We start from the raw sequence: 20,894 nt of genomic DNA, 5'->3' as shown, positions 1-20,894 counted from the left end.
TCTTGATTAGGCGCTTGTTCTGTTACTCAATCCTTTGTTTTCTGGAGCTTTTAGAAAGATGTTTCTGGCAGTTCTTGCTGGTTTTTCCAAGGTTTTTGTAGGCGGATAGAGCCCTGAAACATCTTACTCAGCCATCTTGATCAGTGCAGGGCTCCTATTAGTTTTTTTTTGTTTTTTTGTTTTTTTTTTAAAAAACTCATTGTTTCCATTTTGCAGACAAGGAAACTGAGGCTGAAGGTTAAGTAGCTTTCCAAGGTTACATAGTTAGCCAGAGATTGATCATTTCTGGAGTCTCTGTAACTTCAAAGCCTTAGTTCTGCTCATCATTCTATCTTAACAGAGCTGGGCTAAGGAGGGAAGCAGATTAGTACTTATTCTGTAAATATTGGTTTATTGACTCTTTGATGAGATTCTTAAAAAGAACTCAAAGTGAAGCTTAGAATTTCAAAGCAATATTAGTTTGAGTCTTAGTTAACAATAGGGCACTAGACAGTACAAGTCCTTTGGGGTGGTGGGAGGGCAGTAGCCAAGGCAGACAGAGAAGAGATGAGTGGGGAGCAAAAGCAAATATTCCTCTGGGGTCTAATAGTCACTGCAATGTAAATGCAGCTTTTGGAAGGTGATACAGATGGAATCGGGAATCAGTCCTATTGTCAGATCTCATCCAAAGGTATAGAATTTGTAGGTTCCACATCTTTTTTAAAAAATACATTCTTTTTTTTTAAAGATACTTCATTTATATAAAATGTTACATTAAAAAATATAAGGACATATATGATATACTTCAATTAAATATATATATATATCTATATATAAGGGATTCTGAGATGCCCCATTCCCCCTACCTCCCAAGGTTTCATATCTTTACTTAGAAAGATTTCATCCATAAAAATATTAGCAGAGAGCAAAGGTCACATCGGGGTTGGGAGAGAGCATTCCTTACCTCCTGCAGCACATTCTTTTCTATGCTCTCCTATTGTTTCTGGTTCCTCTTTGGCTTCCTAAAATCGTAAATAGATTTTATGGCTGTGCATAGAGTGGAAACCATTTATAACCAATCATTTACCAACTTTCCATCTACTCCTAATCACACTCTGACAAAAATATTAAACCCTCTAAAGTAGTTAAGGAATGATACTAGGGGTAGGGGAAAAAAGACCCACTCCAGGGGGTTTCCAGTCTAGTTGAGGCAAGAAAGCACATAAATATATAAACACCTTCAAAAATGATACAAATTGCCACAAAGCAAAATAGGGTTAATTGCCAAATCAATGAGCTATAGATAAATAAGCACTCTGAATAGAAAGATAAAAGGGCATCCTCATTTGAGTAGCATGGACAGGCTCTGCAGACAAGGAACTTAAGCTGGAACTTGTAGTAGGATTAGATAAATAAAGAGGCAAGGTGGGGGTGATCTAGGGATATCACAAGCAACTTTTTAAATGGGTTGTTGGGGGTTTATTGTGGCAAAGAAAGCTGCTAGGATTGAATGATATTAGGCTTTTACTAATGAATATGTTTTAGGGTCAGTGTAGTGGATTGAACAGTGCTTCTTTACTCCCCAACCTAATGCCCTCCTGATACCTGTGGGTGTGACCTCATCTGGAAAGTCTTCAGATATAATCTAGTGAAGGTGTGGTCATATTGGAGTAAGGTGGGCCTGAACCAATGGCTGGGGTCCTTACACGAAAAACACAGGCTCACAGAGGGAGAAGCACCATGTGAAGCTGGAGGTGGGTTGGAGTGGTTGATCTCTAAGTCAAGGAACATCAAGGATTGCCAGCAAGCACCAGAAGGTAGGAGAGAGGCATGGAGCTTCTTCCTCAAAACCTCCATGAGAATCACGACCTGCTGGCACCTTGATTTCAGACTTCTGCCCTCCAGAACTGTGAGGAAATTAACTTCTGTTGTTTTAAGCCACCCAGTTCATGGCTATTTGTTACGGCATCTCTAGGTAACGAATTCAGTCGCCAGACCTATAAATGCGTCTGCATAATAAGTCACCATATTAGTAGGGTTATGCTATACCATCTGGGGGAATCTAATGGGAAAACCATAGGTATACAATCATTTTTATGATTTTATTCATACAGCATTCTCCGATTAATGGAAATATTTAGGACACTGAAGAAATTTTCCATTAAAATATAAGAGTCTTAGACAAATTTCTTGATAAAGCCACTGATGCCAAGTCAGGTAATTTTAGACAGTTGAAACTAAAGTTTTGGAAAAAAAAGAAACAAATGCAATAGTACAGGGAATAAGCACTGGATTGTTCCTACCAATACTAGAAAGTTCTCAAAATTTCTGAGTCCTCCCTCAATCCCCTGACCTAATCCAGCCATAGGATTTTTTCCTCTTCTGCCCTTCCAGCCAGGCTTCTAGCAGGAGTCCATGGTTGCTCTTTGCTATTCCATATTTCCCATTCACATTCATCTAAGTGAGCTTTCTTCACTACTCAGACACATGAGCTATTTAAATGAAAGAAACCTCACCAATAAGGAGCTGAGAAATGCCAAGTCAACCAAAAAGGGCTTGTAAAAAAAATAAAAACAAAAAACCCTCCTGATTGATTTTATTAGGGTTCTGAACTTTTTAACTTACTGACTTAAAAAAAAAAAAGAACCAAATAGTTATTTTAGAGCTTGTCAAGGAAAAAGGAATCTCTACAATCCTTGGCTAAGAATTTCCCCCACAATTCAACTACAGCCGAGCTGATCAGGGCTAGGCTAGGGTGCGTGGGGCTGTCTCCAAGTCCATCGTGAGCAAGATCCCAGTGTTGGAGCAGGGCAAATCCCTTACTAAGATACTAAGTTCTACAGGAGAAAAACCAAATCTGATGTTAATCCCCTCATAAAACTCTTCCAATGGTAAAGGGATAGAGCTTGTGGGAAGAAATCCAAACCTTTAGACATGATTTAATATGCCCTTCCTTATCTGATCCCTGCCTAATCTTCCTATTTTTTCCACCACACCCCCGCACGTAGCAACAATGCCAATAGCTAGCACGTATATAGCACTTATTCCAAGCACTTTAGACACATTAATTCATCAAATCCTACCAATGACCCCATTAAATGGGAGGAGTTATTGTCCCTGTTTTAGAGATGAGGAAATTGAGATACAGATGGATTAAATGACTGTCCCCAAAACACAGAGTTTATAGATAGAACTACCTATAATTGGATTTGGCTCCAGGGTCCACCCTTGACTTCTATATATTAATATTTCTATAATATTTTATAATTTGTCTTTATTATATCAAACTCTCAATGTACCATTTGCCCTAACCATGCCTTCCCCAAGGGTATCATGCTGTGCCCACGCTTTCGGCTTCTCTCGGTCTCTGTGCACCTGTTTGCCTTGCCTGGAACACTAGTGGTCTAGATGAGTCATATCAGTTTTCCAGCACTCAACCCACAGTGTACTGCCTCCATTACAACCTCTCTGACTGCCCACCCCAAGCATTAGCATTTTTTTTTTCGTGTCACTAATCACTCTCTAATTACTGGATAATTGTCATCTTCACCTGATTAGAATATAACTTCTTTAATAGCTATCACTGTTTTATTCGACTTTATTTATTAAGGTATTCTTTCATTTAAGCAGTCCTCTATTGGTAGATATGTAGCTTGTTTCCAGTACACATTTAATGAGTAAATGAATGAGTAAGCAAACAATCCATGTGGAGTCAGCTCTGACTAGCATCTGACCTTACATGAATCCAAAGATGCCTCAGCTTCAACTTCTTTGTGCATAAAATACTGGCATAATTAAATTCTCTTAATTTCATAATATTTTGAAATGCTATAAAGAGATAATGCTTAAAGGGACAGCTGTACCACTGTAATGTATCATTACTTTTACTGTTATCATGTGTACTTTTCTTACCATTTTTAGTACGGTTTTGTCCTCACTCATAGAGCCTTGGAGTGGAATATTCTCATGAGCTGGACTGGTGCCTATGATAAAAAGGAAACACACTAAACAGTTGGGAGAGCAGTAACAAGTAAAAGTGGAAGAAATAAGAAGGGTATCAATATGAATAGGCCAATTAATAACCCAGGCTTAACATGAGACAAATCATGCACTACAAAAATTCATGTGTCCACAGAGCAATGAAAGCTCAAAGGAAGCTCGACCATATAAGATCTCTCAGCAGACTCGAACATCTAGACGCCTTTAGATTAGTGGATTTTTTTTAAGGCTGCTGCTTTTTTCCACCAAAAATATTACTAGTGTAATAATAGAAACAGGATGAAGGAAACATGAGCAATTAGTAACTTTTTTATAGCTTGACAAACAGGTTTTTTTAAAAAATGAAATCTGCAAGGCTGATAACAAAGTATGACATCCTTCCAACAAACTGGATAAACTGTCGTTTAAGTAAGAGTACAGTCACCAAGGGCAGCAGCTACAGATAGATTTTGCTTCTTTAATTTTTAATGGAAAAACGTTTAAAACATAGATTTTTAAAAATTTATATACAAATAAGAACAAAGTGGTAGCCATTTTCTTCAGGGATAAACAAGTTTTCCCCCATGGAAATGTTTTTAGTTTTTCTTTAAATTTTAAGACAGGTAATGATTCTTATGGCCAATAATTAAAAAGTGTATGTTGTTGCATAGTGAAACTTTTCCCTCTTATCCTTGTCAGATACCCATTCTTCCTCTCCACAATGGTATTAACTTTTGTCTAGCCTTGGAGAGGCAAACATAATTTTTTCCTGTCCTTTTTTTCCACAAATTTTTGCATGTCCTTCATAATGTTCTATACCTTGCTTTTTTCAAGAAACAATATTTCTTGGATATAATTTTAAGTAAAGATTTTACTTATAAAGCTTTATGGATGCAATTAATCCACCATATAGATAGACCAAAATATATTAACCAGTCTTCTATTGCTTGATAGCTACATTGCTTCTGATATTTTGCTGTTTCAGACTACAGGGTGGTAGACTATCTTACGCGTATGCCATTTTGAATGCATGGGATTTGTGTATTTAGAAGTTTTAGAGATATTGCAAAATTTCCCTCCATATTGGTTACAATAATTTATATTTCCTACTGCAATCTATGTGAACTCTTCCCCTCCCTCCCCCCCCACAACCTTACCAACACACAGTGTAATCAGACTTTTGCATCATTGTCTATCTGCAAGGGGAAAAATGGTATCTCGATGTAGACTTACATAAAAATGTTTTTATTGGGTGTAAGGTGGTACATAGAGATTGTTCAAATAGTCTGTGGAAAGGGTTCCTTTCTGCAGTTGTGTGGCTACTCCAGTTTAGCACCTATGTCTCTCAAGTGTAAATGTCTAGTTCAAACCAGAGAATGGGTACATTACCCTGGACTGATTTGGGGAAGTAGCAAAGGGAGTCTGTGCTTCCCAAGAGTGCCAGCTGCAGCATAGCTCACTGGAAAGGTCAAAAATAACAATTTTCTTTCCAGAGGCAAGTGGCAGAAAAGAAGTTAACATACCATCTTGTTAATTCTCGTGCCTACCAAATGGACCATCCCAAACTGATCCTTCCGACCTGATAGACTATAATTAGGTTTCTGAGAAGTTCCTAAGCACGTAATGCAACAACTGTGCCACAGGTGTGACCCAGTTGTGTCAAATCAATCTCTGCCATTAGGAAATATTTAAGTACCCTTAAAATATATTGTAATATATATGGGATATTTTGTGTTTTTATATATATAAATATATATATGTATATGTTATCACAATAAAAACGAATATGTATATATTTAGTATTTTTGGCTCTCTCTAAGGAATTGAAGAGCAATACTGGTAACATCTCATTCATGAAAGCCATAGCCACCTCTTGTACTCTTTTTCTCGCCTGACTAATTAGATCTTCAAAATGCTTTTATAAAATATTATTACTGCGCTACTGAGGATACTCGCCCCCATCAGCTTACAGGTTTGCCCGGTGTTTTAGAATGGAAACTACGTTTGCACCCTTCAACAGCCTACCTTTGATCCCTGTCACGGCAGATGCTGATCTGGTCTTCTCTTTCTCACAGAGTGCTTTAGAGTCAAGGTCACCCGAAGCCATATTCAAATTTTCTGAGCCAGAATCTACCAAGAGGAAGAAACTCACTGCATGAATACTGTGCAAATGCAGAATTTGCCTGTGTTCTTCTCATTTGCACACACCTCGGCGGGTCCCAGGACATCAGGCTGGTCATTTTCATTCTACGCTCTAAGTTTCTATTTTTTCTCAGGCCACTCACCACTTGAAGTTATAGAACTGTCCATGGATGAAATGTGTCCAGGTGGTGGTAATGGGGAATATTCCCTGTCAAGAGGGTAGAAAAAATATTTTGGAGCGTCAGGTCCAAAGAATTCCCTTAAAAATTATATGTATATACATACAAATTTGCACCCACAAAACAAACAGGCCTACCTGGACTGTGGCAGGGTCTCAGAAGAGACGCGTCCAACACCATTCTCCTTAAGAAGGAAAAAAAGGAGATATAAGTTCAACAACTTGACATTTTCCATTCCAGAGAGTTTGTTTTAAACAAACAGTTTCATATGATTTTAAACAAATTCATATTTACTTTGCTCTTTTGGAGAGGATATGGGAATGAGGTGGTATAGGGCATACTCATACACGTAATTCCTCAAAGCTGTATTTCAAAAAAAAAAAATCCAATTTTAAGTATATGTACAAGCCTGCTATTTTTAAAGAAAAGCCTAATAAATTTGGGAGCAAAACAAATTCTAACCTTAAAGGGCAGCTAGAGTTTCTTTCTTGAAGTTAATCAAGTTTTCTTTAAACAGAACATTCTACATAGGCATAAAACAACATTTCTATTTTTGGAAATATTACTCACCCTAAAACTTTGAACCTGTTGATTTAAACATGATCCTCGATTTTCAGCCTAGGCAAATTGTACATGTCAGACAACTCATATCTCAAGGATCTGAAGGTTTAAATCTAAGTCGGCACCTATTACTTGGTGCTCAAAATGAGCTGAATGAAACTGTGGTCCCGGCCTGCTAAGGCAAGTGCTTGAAAGTCTCATTGGAGCCGTTCAATCTCTGCTGGGAATTCCTACTTTAGGACTTCAGGGTTAAGAAGTTCATTAAGTCTTCTTCAAAAAGTACTGTAGGAATGTAATTTTTTTTAAAATGAATAAGCTTCTTTTCATTATTACTGAATTTATTTAGGAAAAGAAAACAAATTAGAATTTAACCAATTAAAACTGAAATCATCCTGACATATCAAAAGCTCCCACAGACGATGTAAGAAGGAAGACATTTAATATTCTATAATTGAGCATAGACCTCCTTCTTTAACTACGATGACCAGCAGCAGGAGTCCGTGGAGGAATGCTGCATATCATACAAAGTGCTAGAACCTATCCAAGAAGAGACTTACAGAGTCACAGAAAGGTCAAGGTTTAAGGAGAGTGTGCTGGGCTTGTAGTTACCCAGTACTATAATCGAGCCTGGGTGTGGTTACTGTGTTAAAATAAACAAACGTCCTTTTCTGTATCATCTCAGTTAATTCTCCTGACAATACTACACAGCAGGCTTTGGTAAGAGAAGATTTGCTTACTGCAGGTAAGGAAACTGAGGTCCATGACATAATTTCTCAAGAGGATTCCAAAGAGTGGCGCCAGCCTTCACAACAGATTGGATTAAATACAATGTCCTCTCCACATCGTCGGAGCAAAAACGAATGCAGGCTAATGGATTAGACTGGTTGGTTTAAGCATAAACTTTTAAAAGTGTCGCCTCAGACATCTAGAAATATCCACAAATTTAGCGAGCAAGGTTTTACACAAGTCCCCCCCTTTATCAGGATATCCATCCATTTCCTCTCTCTTTCCATGTGGTCACTGCTTGAAATGGCTTTGGGTCAGATTACATGTAATTGAATCATGATATCAATTTAATTTAACTCAATGGGCTTCTGTCCAAGGCCCACTCTTTGCCAGAAACAGTGACAAGACACACAGACAAAACACAGGACCATCCTGGAGGAGCTCGCAGGCCAGATGAGATTAGAAACTAAGGCTTTATAATCCAGTGTCCCCCAGAGAGACCTGATGGACACAGGACAGTTAACAGATCAGGTGTATCTGCCTTAAATTCTGAAGAGTAATTAATTGTACCTTACACCTTGTATGTAGTTAAATGATGTTGGTCCTATTTTTAAAATATTTAAACAGGCTGTTAGTAATCACAATATGCTTATTTAACTATAATATGTAAACAAGAAACGAAGCTATAAAAATTGGAAAAAAATCAAATATTCTTCAGCTCATTGAGTATCATGTTTCATAAAAATCAACAAGAACTGATTCTTTAACAATTAAAAAACTGGTCCATTTAATATTACATATATAAAAATTGTCACTCTGTGCGGCTTGAAGCAGCACTATTGCACTATGACTATATAAAGCTAACTTCGTCAGAAAAGACGTCATCTTGAAGTTAGGTTTGAAAGAGAATTACAGAGCAAATTTGGCTCAATGGATAGAGCGTCCGCCTACCACATAGGAGGTCCAGGGTTCAAACCCAGGGCCTCCTGACCCGTGTGGTGAGCTGGCCCATGTGCAGTCCTGATGCACTCAAGGAGTGCCGTGCCACGCAGGAGTGTCCCCTGCCACCCCACATGCAAGGAGTGTGCCCTGTAAGGAGAGCCGCCCCGTGTGGAAAAAGTGCAGCCTGGCCAGGAGTGTTGCTGCACACATGGAGAGCTGATGCAGCAGGATGACGCAACAAAAAAGAGACATAGATTACTGGTGCCCCTGACAAGAATATAAGTGGACACAGAAGAATACACAGTGAATGGACACAGAGAGCAGACAACTGGTGGGGGAGGGAAGGGCGGGGGCAGAGAAGGGGAGAGAAATAAAAAAAAATAAATCTTAAAAAAAAAAAATTATGTTTTTATTTCCTATTTTATTCCATTAAACCAGTTTCCAGTATGGAGGGAGAGGGAACACATCATTTCTGCAAATCTTTGTTAGGGAAAAAAAAAGGTGCATGATTATTTATGGTCAAAATAATAAATACAGCAAAAATACACTTTGTCTCCATTATATTATAGATGATTCCCATATGATGTGATGCTCTCCGTGTAAGCCCTTCTTTTCTTTTATACCTCATATGTGAAATGTTTTGGGGAGAAGCCTTTTGATAAATATATTTATTAATTGAACAATAATTCTGTGATTTTGGAGAAATCTCATATATTTAGTAGCCATACATCCCTACACTATTCTAGAACAGTTGCAATGTAAGCAACTGAATATTACTTTCAAATTATTAATCTTCATAAATTTCAGTGATCAGAAAACAACCTGTTACACAGTAAACTTCAATCCTAGATTCTCATAAATTGGATCTAACAACATAATTTCCCCTTCTTACAATAATAATCAGAGTAAAGAAGCTTTGGGTTTTTTTTTTCCAAAATTAGTTTCAAATTTAGGATTACGTTAATGAAAGTTGGAGATACAGTCCTCCAGGTATGTGGGTTTGGGGTGCGGTAGAACTCGGATAAAACTTTCTACCACTGTGCTGTTTTCTTTCCAGTTTCAGAAGTCACCCCCTAGAAAGAAGAGAGAAAAAAAAATCCCCCCTCTTCAAGTCAACACCCCTGATCCACGGAATATAACCTGTGCACACGCACCATGAGACCTGGGCAGATCATGAAAATATCCTGAATATATTTTACAACCAAGGAAATAAATCAAGAGGTTGAGTAAGAGCAAGAAAAAGAAATTTCAGGTGAGAGATGTACTCACACACCGAAGCTGGCTCAAGAGCGTGCACTAGCACATGTCCGGAGCAGGAGGGCTGCGCTCCCCGGCCCCGCCACTCCAATGCCAGGCTGCACACTTGACAGGGAAATCCAGGGTCCAGCCTGTTTGCTTTTCACGGCAAGAGCCAAGTGCAGGGCGGGGCACCGAGCCATTCAGGGAACAGAGCGAGACAGATTCTCCCATGGGCTGGGCCCGCAAACGCAGGTGACACATACACAAAAGCAGTATTATTTCAATATTTCAGGAGAACCATATGAAGAACAACGAGAAGTAACTCTAAGATATTATAAGGGCAATTAGTTGTCCTAGCTCATCTCCCAGGACCACTTTATTTTTCCTCTTCTAGATAAAATGCTGCTTTAGTACAGAGATTTGAGGATAAATCCTTCCAGTCAGAAATATTCAAGTTGCCAAGGTCATTTTTACTATCTGACCTAGTTTAGACAATGTGAGTCAAATAAGTTAATATGACTTTCTGAGAACTTATTTTTATTCTCCCTTCATTGAATAGAAGCATCTATATAGGACTATTTCATTCTAATAATTTTTTTTAAAAAAAGAAGCAAAAAACCTTGACTTGACTCAGTGCCGCTTTCAATGGTCTTGGAGAGAACGCATGTCAAAGTGAACTCTAACAGATTACAACTGCTAGAACCTCAACAACTGAATTTCCTCATAGACTTTTTTTTTTTCCATTTCTAACTAAGAGCACACCACACCCTCGCATCCAGAGGCCACACCCAGCACGCTGAGGTTCATTTATAATACAGTTATCAGTCAACTTTTACACGTCCCGATTTTGCAACTGGCAATGTTATTTCTTCTCCAAGGTTATGAATGCTGCGCCCACGCACAGCCTGGGAGGATCGGGCAGGCCCTGGCCAGAGAGGCTTCCGAGGTATTTTTAAATTAATCCTGTACTTGGCCTTGTAAATCACCTCTTCCCAGTGATAGCCTATCTCAGACCCAAGCGTGTAATAACCTGACGGAGACCACAAAGGAATGGCAAGACAACAGTGGGTGTTCGTGATGTTTTTGAAAGGCCAAAGGAGAGAGAAAGTCTTCTCCTTAGCCTAGAAGGAACCCTCTGGCACTCAGGCTGCCAGCGGTTCTGATACTGGGTGGCCGTAACAGCTCCCGCTTTCTGAGCATTTGCTAGGAGCCAGGTACTTTACGTAGGTCGCAAAGTGTCTGGGTCGGGTCACGGGGGAGGGTGGAGAAGGCAGAGGGCAGCATTAGTTTTGTTGGCACAGAATTGTCATGCAACTTCTTAACTCGTGGACAATGTAGGGATATGAACAGATACCTAACCACACGTCCGGTGATGCAGACGCCCAGAAAAACCTTGGCCTAAAACTTGATTTCTGCCACAACTGGTGTTCAGACTCAAGGGTGAGAGCAGCGAATGAGGGAGAGGATGGACAGCTAGAACCTGGAGAGAGGACGCCAAGAGCGAGAAGGATTCAGGACGTGTGGGCCAGGTGGGGCCTGGGTACTGCAGGGGGCAGAGGCACTGAATTCAGTGCCCACCAGCCCGACTCCACTGTCTACGCGCCTTGAAAAGTCGAGGATAATTTAAGCGACCGCACCGCGGAGTCCACCGCACTGGCCATGGAGAGGACCTTCCCACAGGTCCAGACCCAGAGTTCCGAGGAGATCAGTCTGGCGTGGGCGGGGCAGTTGACAACAAACAGAAAGCACTGCAGAGACGGGCGTGGGAGCCACCGTCCTTTCCCCAGCGCGTGGCAAGAGAGCAGGTGTCCTCACTGGAGACCCACTGGTTGGTGAAGCTGAGGATCACTGGTGTGCGCCCTTGGAGATTCTTGGGAATACTGGGAAGAGCCCCCATGAAAAAGACAGGTTTTTCCAATCATCAGGAAGTCAGGAGCTAGAGTGTTGAGATTTGCCTTTCTTCTAAATACGACCTACTTGGACTGTCGAACTGTCTCCATGGAATGGCTGGGCCAGAACTTAGCCGTGGCACATATGTGTATATGTGTAATACACATGTGTGTACATGTATGTGTGGATCCAAACCCTCACAAGAACCCTGGGAGGCACTATTTCCATTTCATGGGTGACACGAGCAGATTCAGAGAAGTCGGGAAACTTGTCCAAATTCAAACAGCTAGTAAGAAATAGAGTCAGCAGTTTTCAAATCCTGCCTGATTCTTAGGATTTTTAGAATTTAAGAATTAGAATTCTAAGATTTCAAATATGAAACCAGACAGAATCGACTAATGAACCCTTGTGTACCCCTCACGCAGATCAACAATTATCAGCCTACGGCCAATCTAGTTTCATAGATGCTCTCACCTCTTAAACCTACTCCTGTATTATTTTTCTCCTGCATTGTTTTGAAGCAAATACAAGACATCAAAGCATTTCATCCATCAATATTTCAATATAAATCTCTAAAAGAAAAAGACGGGGGACAATGTGTTTCCTTCTCTTTCCTCTCTACACCAAAAGATTCCAAATAAACTAATTACTTGGGTTAATAAAGTAGCTCTGTTCTCCCACCAGGAATGCCCCAAACTGGACCCCAGGTTTGCTATGGGATATGGAAAATGATGGCGATTGACATAACCATTTAGAGCTCCTTTCCAGACATGAAACTTGTTACAGCCCTTGGCTCACTTAGAGACCATCTATGAACACAGATGCTCACTGTCACCTCCCACTGTGCCTGCTGACGAGGCTGAATCACATAGCTTACTCTATGGATATAGGGGAGGGTGCGAAAACAAATCTCCAGTCCTCAGGAACACCAGGCCAAGCAACAAAAGGTGGGGAAGGTCAGAAAGCAAGAGGGCAAGGCTGCTGCTTCAACAGGCCCATTGAGTGCTCCCTCTAAATCTTCTAAATGGACCTTGTAGGGAGTACAAAAATAAGTAAATAGTCAAACAACAATATTCATGGGCTAGCTACTTGAACCCCAAACCTGTGCTAGGTGCTAGAGGTTCACAGGTTAATAACCAAATATGGGCACTGTACTTCATGTTTATAATCAGCTACAGGAATAAATATAAGAAAACATAAGTAGAAGGCAGTCAGAATCCTGGTAAGAAAGGGAGGAGCAAGAATTCCTGGCCTCTAAAGGAAGAGAGTGAACAGATTCTTCTCTGAGTGGGCGAGCTAACAAATGAGAATGAGGCCCCCAAGCCAGGACTTTCCAGGGTCCCAGGGAAGCAGATTCAGGGAAGGAAATCTGTCTCCCAACTTCTAATCCAGCATGATTTCCACCTCAAGAAGGCCTGGAGAAACCTGACTGTCAAGGTTTCATGGAAGTTGGTTTTTCAACTGGGCCTTGACAATAAAATAGAATTTTGAGAAGAGCAGAAGTACACAGCTCGAGGCAGAGAAAACAGCATACACAGTATTTGCGGTATGTGCTGGCCATATATGCTCCCTCGTTTGACTGACCGGTAGGGACAACTATGAGGCAGCAATGGGGAAATAGGGGTGGAAAGGTAGGTCATGACCAAATTATGGAGGGTATGAATACCAGGTCACGTTGTTTGTCAAATATCCGATATTGTAACCAAGGAGTTAAGAAGATGCCACCATTTTAGGGCCCGCTGGGATGAACACTGATCATGGGTTTTATAATTTTTCTTTTATTTTATGTTCTAATCCCTCTGTACTTATTAGTAAGGAAAAGGCTTAGAAAAGCTGAACTTTCTATTTGTTTAGAGATGGGGATGGGAGCACAAAGGGTTGGGCAGGTGGGGGCTTGCTCAAAGGACAGAGTGGCGCGCGTAGCCAACAGGTTGCATAGTGACCTGGAGTACAAATGGGGAGACTTGGTACCAGCCACAAAGGGCAGCCAACAGAGTTCCTGGAGCCTACGGCACAAAGGTCACAGAAGGCAGCAGTGACATCATCATGGCACCCATACATGTCCCCAGAAGCTTCTGACAGGAGTTCCTATTGTGTTCCCTACTAAGCTTTTATTTCTTAATGAGTGTCAAGATCACAGACAACTCAAATTACATATCCCAGTGAAGGTGGATTAGGAGATCCTTGTTAGATACATAAGGCAGCACATTTCTTAGCTGAAAAAACACTCTCAAGTTAACTATGAGTGACCATTACACTCGCAATGTCTAAATTCTGTGTGGAAAGGGCATGTCCTTTGAGGCAAGATAAAACTGAATGTGAATCCCAGGTTTGCTACTTTCTGGTTGAGTGATCTTGGGCAAGTTTCTCACCTCCTTGAACTTCAGTTGCCTTGTCTATAAAAAACAGAGTCCATCTACCGTTCAAAATGGTGGAGAAGATTAATAAGATGACATGTGGAAATACTTTCCTACACTGTACCTGGTATACAACTGATGCTTCATTCTTTCCCTTTCTTGGTGAAATCAGTGCCAGATAAAGGGGAAACTAGCAAAAGCAAAATATCCGTAAGCTTCCAAGTTCAACCTCCTTTATTAAAACTTTGTAAGAATTGCTAAATCTTAGCAAAACATATTTTCCTTTTTCTTTCTTTTTCTTAGCCATTCAAATAAGTACTGAAGAACAGAAAATGTCAGATACACATGATTAAAAGGAAAAATAAGAACTCATACAACCCAATAATAAAAAGACAAATATCCCAATTAAAAAAATGGGCAATGATCTGAATAGACATGTCTCCAAAGAAGACATATGGTCAATAAGGACATGAAAAAATGGTCAACATCATTAGTCTTAGGAAAACGAAAATGAAAACCACAATGAGTTGCCATTTCACACCCACTAGGATGGCAATAATACACAGAAAAGAGTTGGCAAGGATGTGGAGAGACCGGGACCCTTACACTTTCCTCATGGGAATGTATAGTGGTATAGCTACATTGGAAATTAATTTGGCAGTTCCTCAAAATGTTAAACACAGAGCCATAATATGACCCAGCAGTTCTACACCTACATATATATCCAAAAGGATTGAAAACATATGTCCACACAAAAACCTGCACATGGGGAAGCGGATTTGGCTCAACAGATAGAGCGTCCGCCTACCACATGGGTGGTCCAGGGTTCAAACCCAGGGCCTCCTGACCCATGTAGTGAGCTGGCCCATGCGCAGTGCTGATGGGCGCAAGGAGTACCCTGCGACAGAGGGGTGTCCCCCCATAGGGAAGCCCCATGCGCAAGGAGTGCACCCCATAAGGAGAGCTGTCCCATGCCAAAAAAAGCACAGCCTGCTCAGGAGTGGCTCCATATACATGGAGAGCTGACGTGGCAAGATGACATAACAGAGAGATGCAGATTCCCAGTGCCGCTGACAAGCATACAAGCAGACACAGAAGAATGCACAGTGAATGGACACAGAGAGCAGACAACTGGGGGTTGGGGGGGTGGAGGGAGGCAGGATGGGGAGAGAAATAAAAAATAAATCTTAAAAAAAAAACACCTATGCATGAAATGTCCATAGCTAGCTGCATTATCCATCATAGACTAAAGAGGAAACAACACAAATGTCTGTCAATTGATGAATGAACCAAATATAGTCTATATATAGATTGGAGTATTATTTGACCATAAAATGAAGTGAAATTCTGATATTTGCTACAAAATGGCTGAACTTCATGCTAAGTGAAGGAAGCCAACGACGAAAGACCATGTATTGCATGATACCGCTTACATGGAATGTCAAGAACAGGCAAATCCATACGGACAGAAAGTAGGTTTGTTGTCTAGGGCTGGGAAATAGGGAATGACTGCTAATAGGCACAGGATTTCTTTGGGCATTGAAATATCCTAAAAGTGATTGTGATCATGGTTGCACAACTCTGTGAATATTTTAGCAACCATTTAATTGTAAGATTTAAATCAGTGAATTTCCTGGTATGTGAATTACATCTCAGTAAAGCTTTTTTTTAAAGGAAGCATGATGGCTTGCCAGATACCGAAACAAAACTGTCTGCTCCACTCGATTGCCAGCCTCAGCCTGCAGCCTGACAAAGGGCTCATTCCCAGGGGCTCTAGCTCCGTCGCCACGCCCTGGGCAGCTCCCCACGGGCCCTTCTCAGCCATGGATCCTCTTCTTAGACAGAGAAGCGCTGTTTGCACCTGCTTCCCCTACTTTTATACACAGTCAGCTTCTCCAAGATTGCCTTGACTTGCCCTGAATTCTGAGAGTGGAGGGGCCCTGCACCAGCTTACAGCTGTGAGTGAATAAGTCCCCAGGCAGCCTTCCTCTGAACAGAAAGTTCCTCTGAACAGAAAGTTCAAATCTCCATGTGGTCCTCCAGATCTCCACGTGGTCACAGACCCCCGAGCTGACTCCGCAGGAGGCACGCACACCCTGCCCACCCCCAACGGCAGGATTTTAATTCTCTGATGTCAAAGGTTGACGTTTCTCCTGAGTCCTTTTTTGCAGTATAAAACTCTTACTTGCTATAAGAGTTCCCGCAATGCTTTTTTAAAAAAAGAACAGCTGTAAAGAGAACTGGGCTCGGGGATCAGTAAAACTGAAATTGAAATCGAGCGCCGTACTCACTTCCACCCCGGGGTCATGGCTCATCCTGACGCGATCTGAAAGGCCGGCTCGTGGGTGGGGGCCTCCTCTGGGGCCTGGGCACCTGGCCGGGGAGCAGAGAGGAACCCATTTTTAGCAGATATTACAATACGACAGTTCCCCTTATCCCCACCCCGAGTTTTACTTTCTAATTAAGCTCGTGGCTTCAGGAAAAAGAGCGCTCACCTTCTCCAAGGAGAGGCCAGCTAAAAATGAAAATGATGAATTTGTAATGCAAATTCTCGCCTCTCACCCTCAATACAGAAAGGAAATTTCTTTGGGGCAGATATTGCCCCACAAGTGTCAGCTGACATGCCTGTGCCTTTCCTAAGGGAGATGGGTATACTTAAGAAAGGCAGGTGGGCACGAAGAGCCGCTGGAGAGAGTGGAGGAAACGGAGAGGAACAGGTTTCCCCAGACTGACTAGTCTTGAGTGTAAAAGAAACAAATTATGAACAAAACCTGTCTACGTTAATTTAGCAATCTGGAGTATATTCTTGAAAACTGGGAAAGAGTTTACGTAGCCTAACTTATCTTTTAATGAGGAAACTCAAAAAGGCAAGGAAACGATTACACAAGAAATGAGAAGTCTGTTTAAAATTGCCGGTTTGCAGAAAGTTAGAGAAGTTGCACAAATAAAGCAAAGATGTTGTGATGTCAGAATATCAGAATCTCAAACTGATTAAGATGTCGGGCAATGAGAGCAGGCCGCCCGTGAAGAGGAGGGCAGGTAAATTTTTGCTCCTTTAACTTACTCGTGTTCTCTTGCCACATTCAAAGTACGATCCTTTATTTCTCCATATTTGGGCCTTTCACTTGAAGCCTGGACTCGGCTGGCTACACAGGAGAAGGGTGTCAGTCCCAGTCCTGGAATCCCTGTGAGGCTGTCCAGATGTAAGGCATCTGCAACAGAGGAGATGAGAACAAAAATAAAGATTAATTTCTGGTTCCGACTATACTAAAATATAAATTCTTCCACTCTCGAGTGATTGAACCATTTCTGAAAAAGCAAAATCCAATCCAATTCTGTTAACTCCTAACATAAATCCTGGATGCCTAATTACGTGGGGAGGAAATACCAAACGTAAAAAACAAAAACAAAAGGCAACTCGAGGCCAACCAACTGCAGCTTGCAGGCCAACGCTAGCCTGCCTCCTGTTTTGTAAGTAAAATCGTATTGCCACGCAGCCACATTGCATTTTGCCCATGACTGCTTTTGCGCAAAATAGCGGAGTTGAGCAGACGGGACAGGGACCGTGTGGCCTCTAAAACCTAAAATATTTCCTATCTGGTCACTTATGAAATACGTTTGCCCACTCCTGAAGAAAAGAGAATGAGATGGTGTGATAAGAACACAGTGAAGGGGGGTGGGATGAGAAACCACTCTTATTGGGAAACTTGTTAGATGTGTCCAGAGTTTAGGAAGCAGCAGAGTTTACTGGAAAGCACATAGACTTTGGCATCGGTCAGATTTTTTTTGGTTCAAATCCTGGCTCTGCCACATATCAGTTGTGTGACCTTGAATAACTAACTAATCTACCCGGAGCCTCCGTTTCCTTCCATAAAAGTGGCACAGGATCTTGGGCTAATCACACATGCCATGTTCCTTGGAGTCTCCTCATCTCTAAAATGAGAGCGACATTAGCCTTTACCTCCTAGGAATGTGGGAGGATGAAATGCTCAGGGCACAGACCCGTGCTGGTTCACAGCAAGCGCCATTTACACCTTGTGTTTTCGTCGTTGTTGCTCGGTTGTTACTGTCACTAAGTCTTACTATGAATAAAATACCTTCTGGAAAGCACTAGGTAATTGTCTGGCACAAAAATTACCACTCCCTAAAAGGCAGTTTTCCTTCTCCAGCTTAAATGATCCATAAATCACGCCAGTTTCTTATTCCTTCTAAATTTCCCTTTTGATATTTGGTCCATTTCTTTTCAGGACCAGCTACGAACTTTTGCTTTCAACTGCATCCAGATGGCGATGAGAGTTGCTTCTTTGAGCATTTGCAAGGGTAAAGCTCATTCCCCTTGGCCTCCTGGCATTCAGTAAAAGTCCAGAATTTGAACCTCAACCTGCTTTTCCTTTTCTAAACTTATATTCTACTATAACCCAGCCCAAATGCTTTTTAAAAAAAAATTTTATTGTCTTTTTTTAAAAAGATAGATGACATAAAACATTACATTAAAAAACGTAAGAGGTTCCCATATACCACCCCACCCCTGCTCCTTCCACATCAACATCCCCTTTCGTCAGTGAGGCGCATTCATAGCATTTGGGGAACACACCCTGGAGCACTGCCGCACCGCATGCACCATAGCTCACACTGTAGTTCACACTGTCCCCCAGTCCATCCTGTGGGTTACAGAAAAAACAAAAACAACAATAAAAACAGAAGCAAGAATGCAGAAGCCTTAAGTGTTTGAAGAAGGGTCAAAACTGGACAAGTCATCTTGGAATAAGGAGAATTTGGCAGGACAGTTTGACTCTTCTTTAAACACTAAAGGCTTTTGCACTCTTGCTCCTCTGTTTTTATTGTTGTTGTTTCTGTTTTTTAATTGGCATCTTTTCCCCATTCTTCTGGCTTTTCCAAATCCAGCTGAGTTCAACTCTCACCTCTTCTATGGTTCTTTCTCTGATGACTGCCCTATCTCCCCACTAGCCTGTGAGCTTTCTCATGGCTTATTCTCTACTAAATGGAACACAATGTCTTGCACAGAGGAGGTACTCACATATATCCTGGCTGACTGGATTCAGGATCATTAAGTACTCAACAACTCTTCATGTACAAATATGACTGCAATCAATTGTTTCCCCTTTCGATTTGGTGGGGTCAGCTGTAGGAGAGGCTACCCCTGCTCACCTGGGCGCCAGCAGGGGTGGGGCAAGGTCAGGAGAGGCTGATGTATTCTTGCCTCTTGACCACTAGAGAGTTTGCAGCCACTCTGTTTCTGAAGAGAAAATCAAGGGTTGTTAGCTGTTTAAAGGGGCATAACATCACATATTTCACAATCTAATCTCATCTCCTTTAAAGGTGGAAAAATTCTCTCTGCTCTCAAATGACCCTGCGAGAGCAGTCAGGAAAAAAAAAATCAATATCAGGTAAAAACACTTTCACGGTCTTGATCAAAAGGTATACCACACAAGTATAATTCTTACTAAAATCATAGCTCAATAATTTAATAGAATTATAACGTATCATCGATTCCCAAGAACCAACACGTTGACATTAACACTTTATTGTCCCCAAGGCTTTGAGGAGAGAGGTAGAGATGGGGCAAGTTTAGCTGTAGATTCTTTCTCCTGGTGTCTACTGTTTCACCTGGAATCCCTCAAAGGAAAGGAGCACAGTGGAGAGATCTACCAGGTTATACTGGACTTAGACTGCTATTGGGGCCAGGAGTTGATGCTCAACTGGGAATTAACCAATTTCAAAAAGCTTAAACTTACCAGTTGTTCTTGAAGCAGCTGCTGGCTTTTATCAGACTGAGGAAACGCCTCATCTAAACAGCTCTGTTGTGGCAAATTGTAGAGCAGATTCAAAATCCAAATGGCGAAAGGGTCAAAGACACAGAACACACAGCCTTAAGATATACAATCCCTGAGGTCCACAAACCTGATCGCCTTTTTATCGTGTATTCTAGTTTAAGGGAACACGCTGATCATTGCAAACCTCTTGTTGCATATTCCCCCTTGCTTGACCTGGGAATGAAATCCAAGGAGCAGAAGCAAGGTGCTGGGTGGGGACAAAAGAAGCTCACTGGTGACTTAAGTCGAAAGAGTGAAAATGATGCCTGTGAAAATTTTGCCACCATGCAAGTGCGGCCTTGGTCCCAGGGATAGGTATCGATCTGTCATAGTTTTACTGTCATAGAAAATGTTGTCAGTGTTCTCAAGATGAGAAAGCATGTTTAGAAATGGGCCTTTATCCAGCTCAACTTATCACAGGGGACTTTTTAGGCGCTCTGCCTGTTTTCATCTCCCACATAAATAATTTTTTTCTTCTTAAACAGATGTGCCTTCACTGCGGTGGAAACAGACGGCATATCACGCCCCCCTTCTTTCGTCCTCCTCCACCCCCTTCCTCCAGTGCCAGCCTTCCTGTACCCTCATGTTCTTCATTTACGAATCAAAAGGTGGGAGAAATTCACCAAACTTCATAAGGGGAAGAAATATGTTCAACTCTACTGTGGATATCTTTCAGTTATCCAGATGGAATTTAATACCAATAGGAGAAAAAGAGAAAATAACCATAGCTTACTGAAGAGCACTTAAGATTTCAGCCTATGATTATAAACTGAAGGATGCATCCTGGCTATCAAAAAGGAGATGCTGAAGACGAAAAAACTTGCTCTTTGCTAAGAAGATATGGTGGCTGGGCAAAGGTAAATTCTGAAATGCTTCCTCTTTGTAAGATATTCTCAGGAGGCACTCACTAATTTTAAGTTCTCCCCATTTGTTTGGTTAAATGTTTTCAGAGCATAAGAGAACAAAGCCCACCAGCATTTGGCCTCTATGCTGGTTATTTAATTGTATGGTTAAAGGTATGCTTAGTCGACATCTTCCCCAGGTAAACACACAGGTGGCGGTGACTT

General features: G+C 41.3%; 1 protein-coding gene across 1 annotated transcript in view; it reads right to left on the bottom strand.

Annotated features, from left to right (window-relative positions):
- Positions 1-20,894, bottom strand: part of IRAG2 (inositol 1,4,5-triphosphate receptor associated 2) — a 131,077-nt gene that overhangs the window by 20,884 nt on the left and 89,299 nt on the right. Inside the window, exons 20-28 of the mRNA XM_023585047.2 lie at positions 19,750-19,812; positions 19,163-19,250; positions 17,058-17,205; positions 16,285-16,366; positions 6,416-6,462; positions 6,243-6,307; positions 5,983-6,087; positions 3,892-3,962; positions 944-1,001 (exon numbers count right to left, since the gene is read on the bottom strand). Of these exons, the coding sequence (XP_023440815.2) occupies positions 944-1,001; positions 3,892-3,962; positions 5,983-6,087; positions 6,243-6,307; positions 6,416-6,462; positions 16,285-16,366; positions 17,058-17,205; positions 19,163-19,250; positions 19,750-19,812 (727 nt within the window). The remainder of the gene's footprint in view (positions 1-943; positions 1,002-3,891; positions 3,963-5,982; positions 6,088-6,242; positions 6,308-6,415; positions 6,463-16,284; positions 16,367-17,057; positions 17,206-19,162; positions 19,251-19,749; positions 19,813-20,894) is intronic.

The sequence above is a fragment of the Dasypus novemcinctus genome, chromosome 20 (assembly GCF_030445035.2).
Source record: "Dasypus novemcinctus isolate mDasNov1 chromosome 20, mDasNov1.1.hap2, whole genome shotgun sequence".
NCBI classification, from domain to species: domain Eukaryota; kingdom Metazoa; phylum Chordata; class Mammalia; order Cingulata; family Dasypodidae; genus Dasypus; species Dasypus novemcinctus.
The sequence above is the reverse complement of the archived record's forward strand: the minus strand, read 5'-3'. Positions and strand labels throughout refer to the sequence as shown.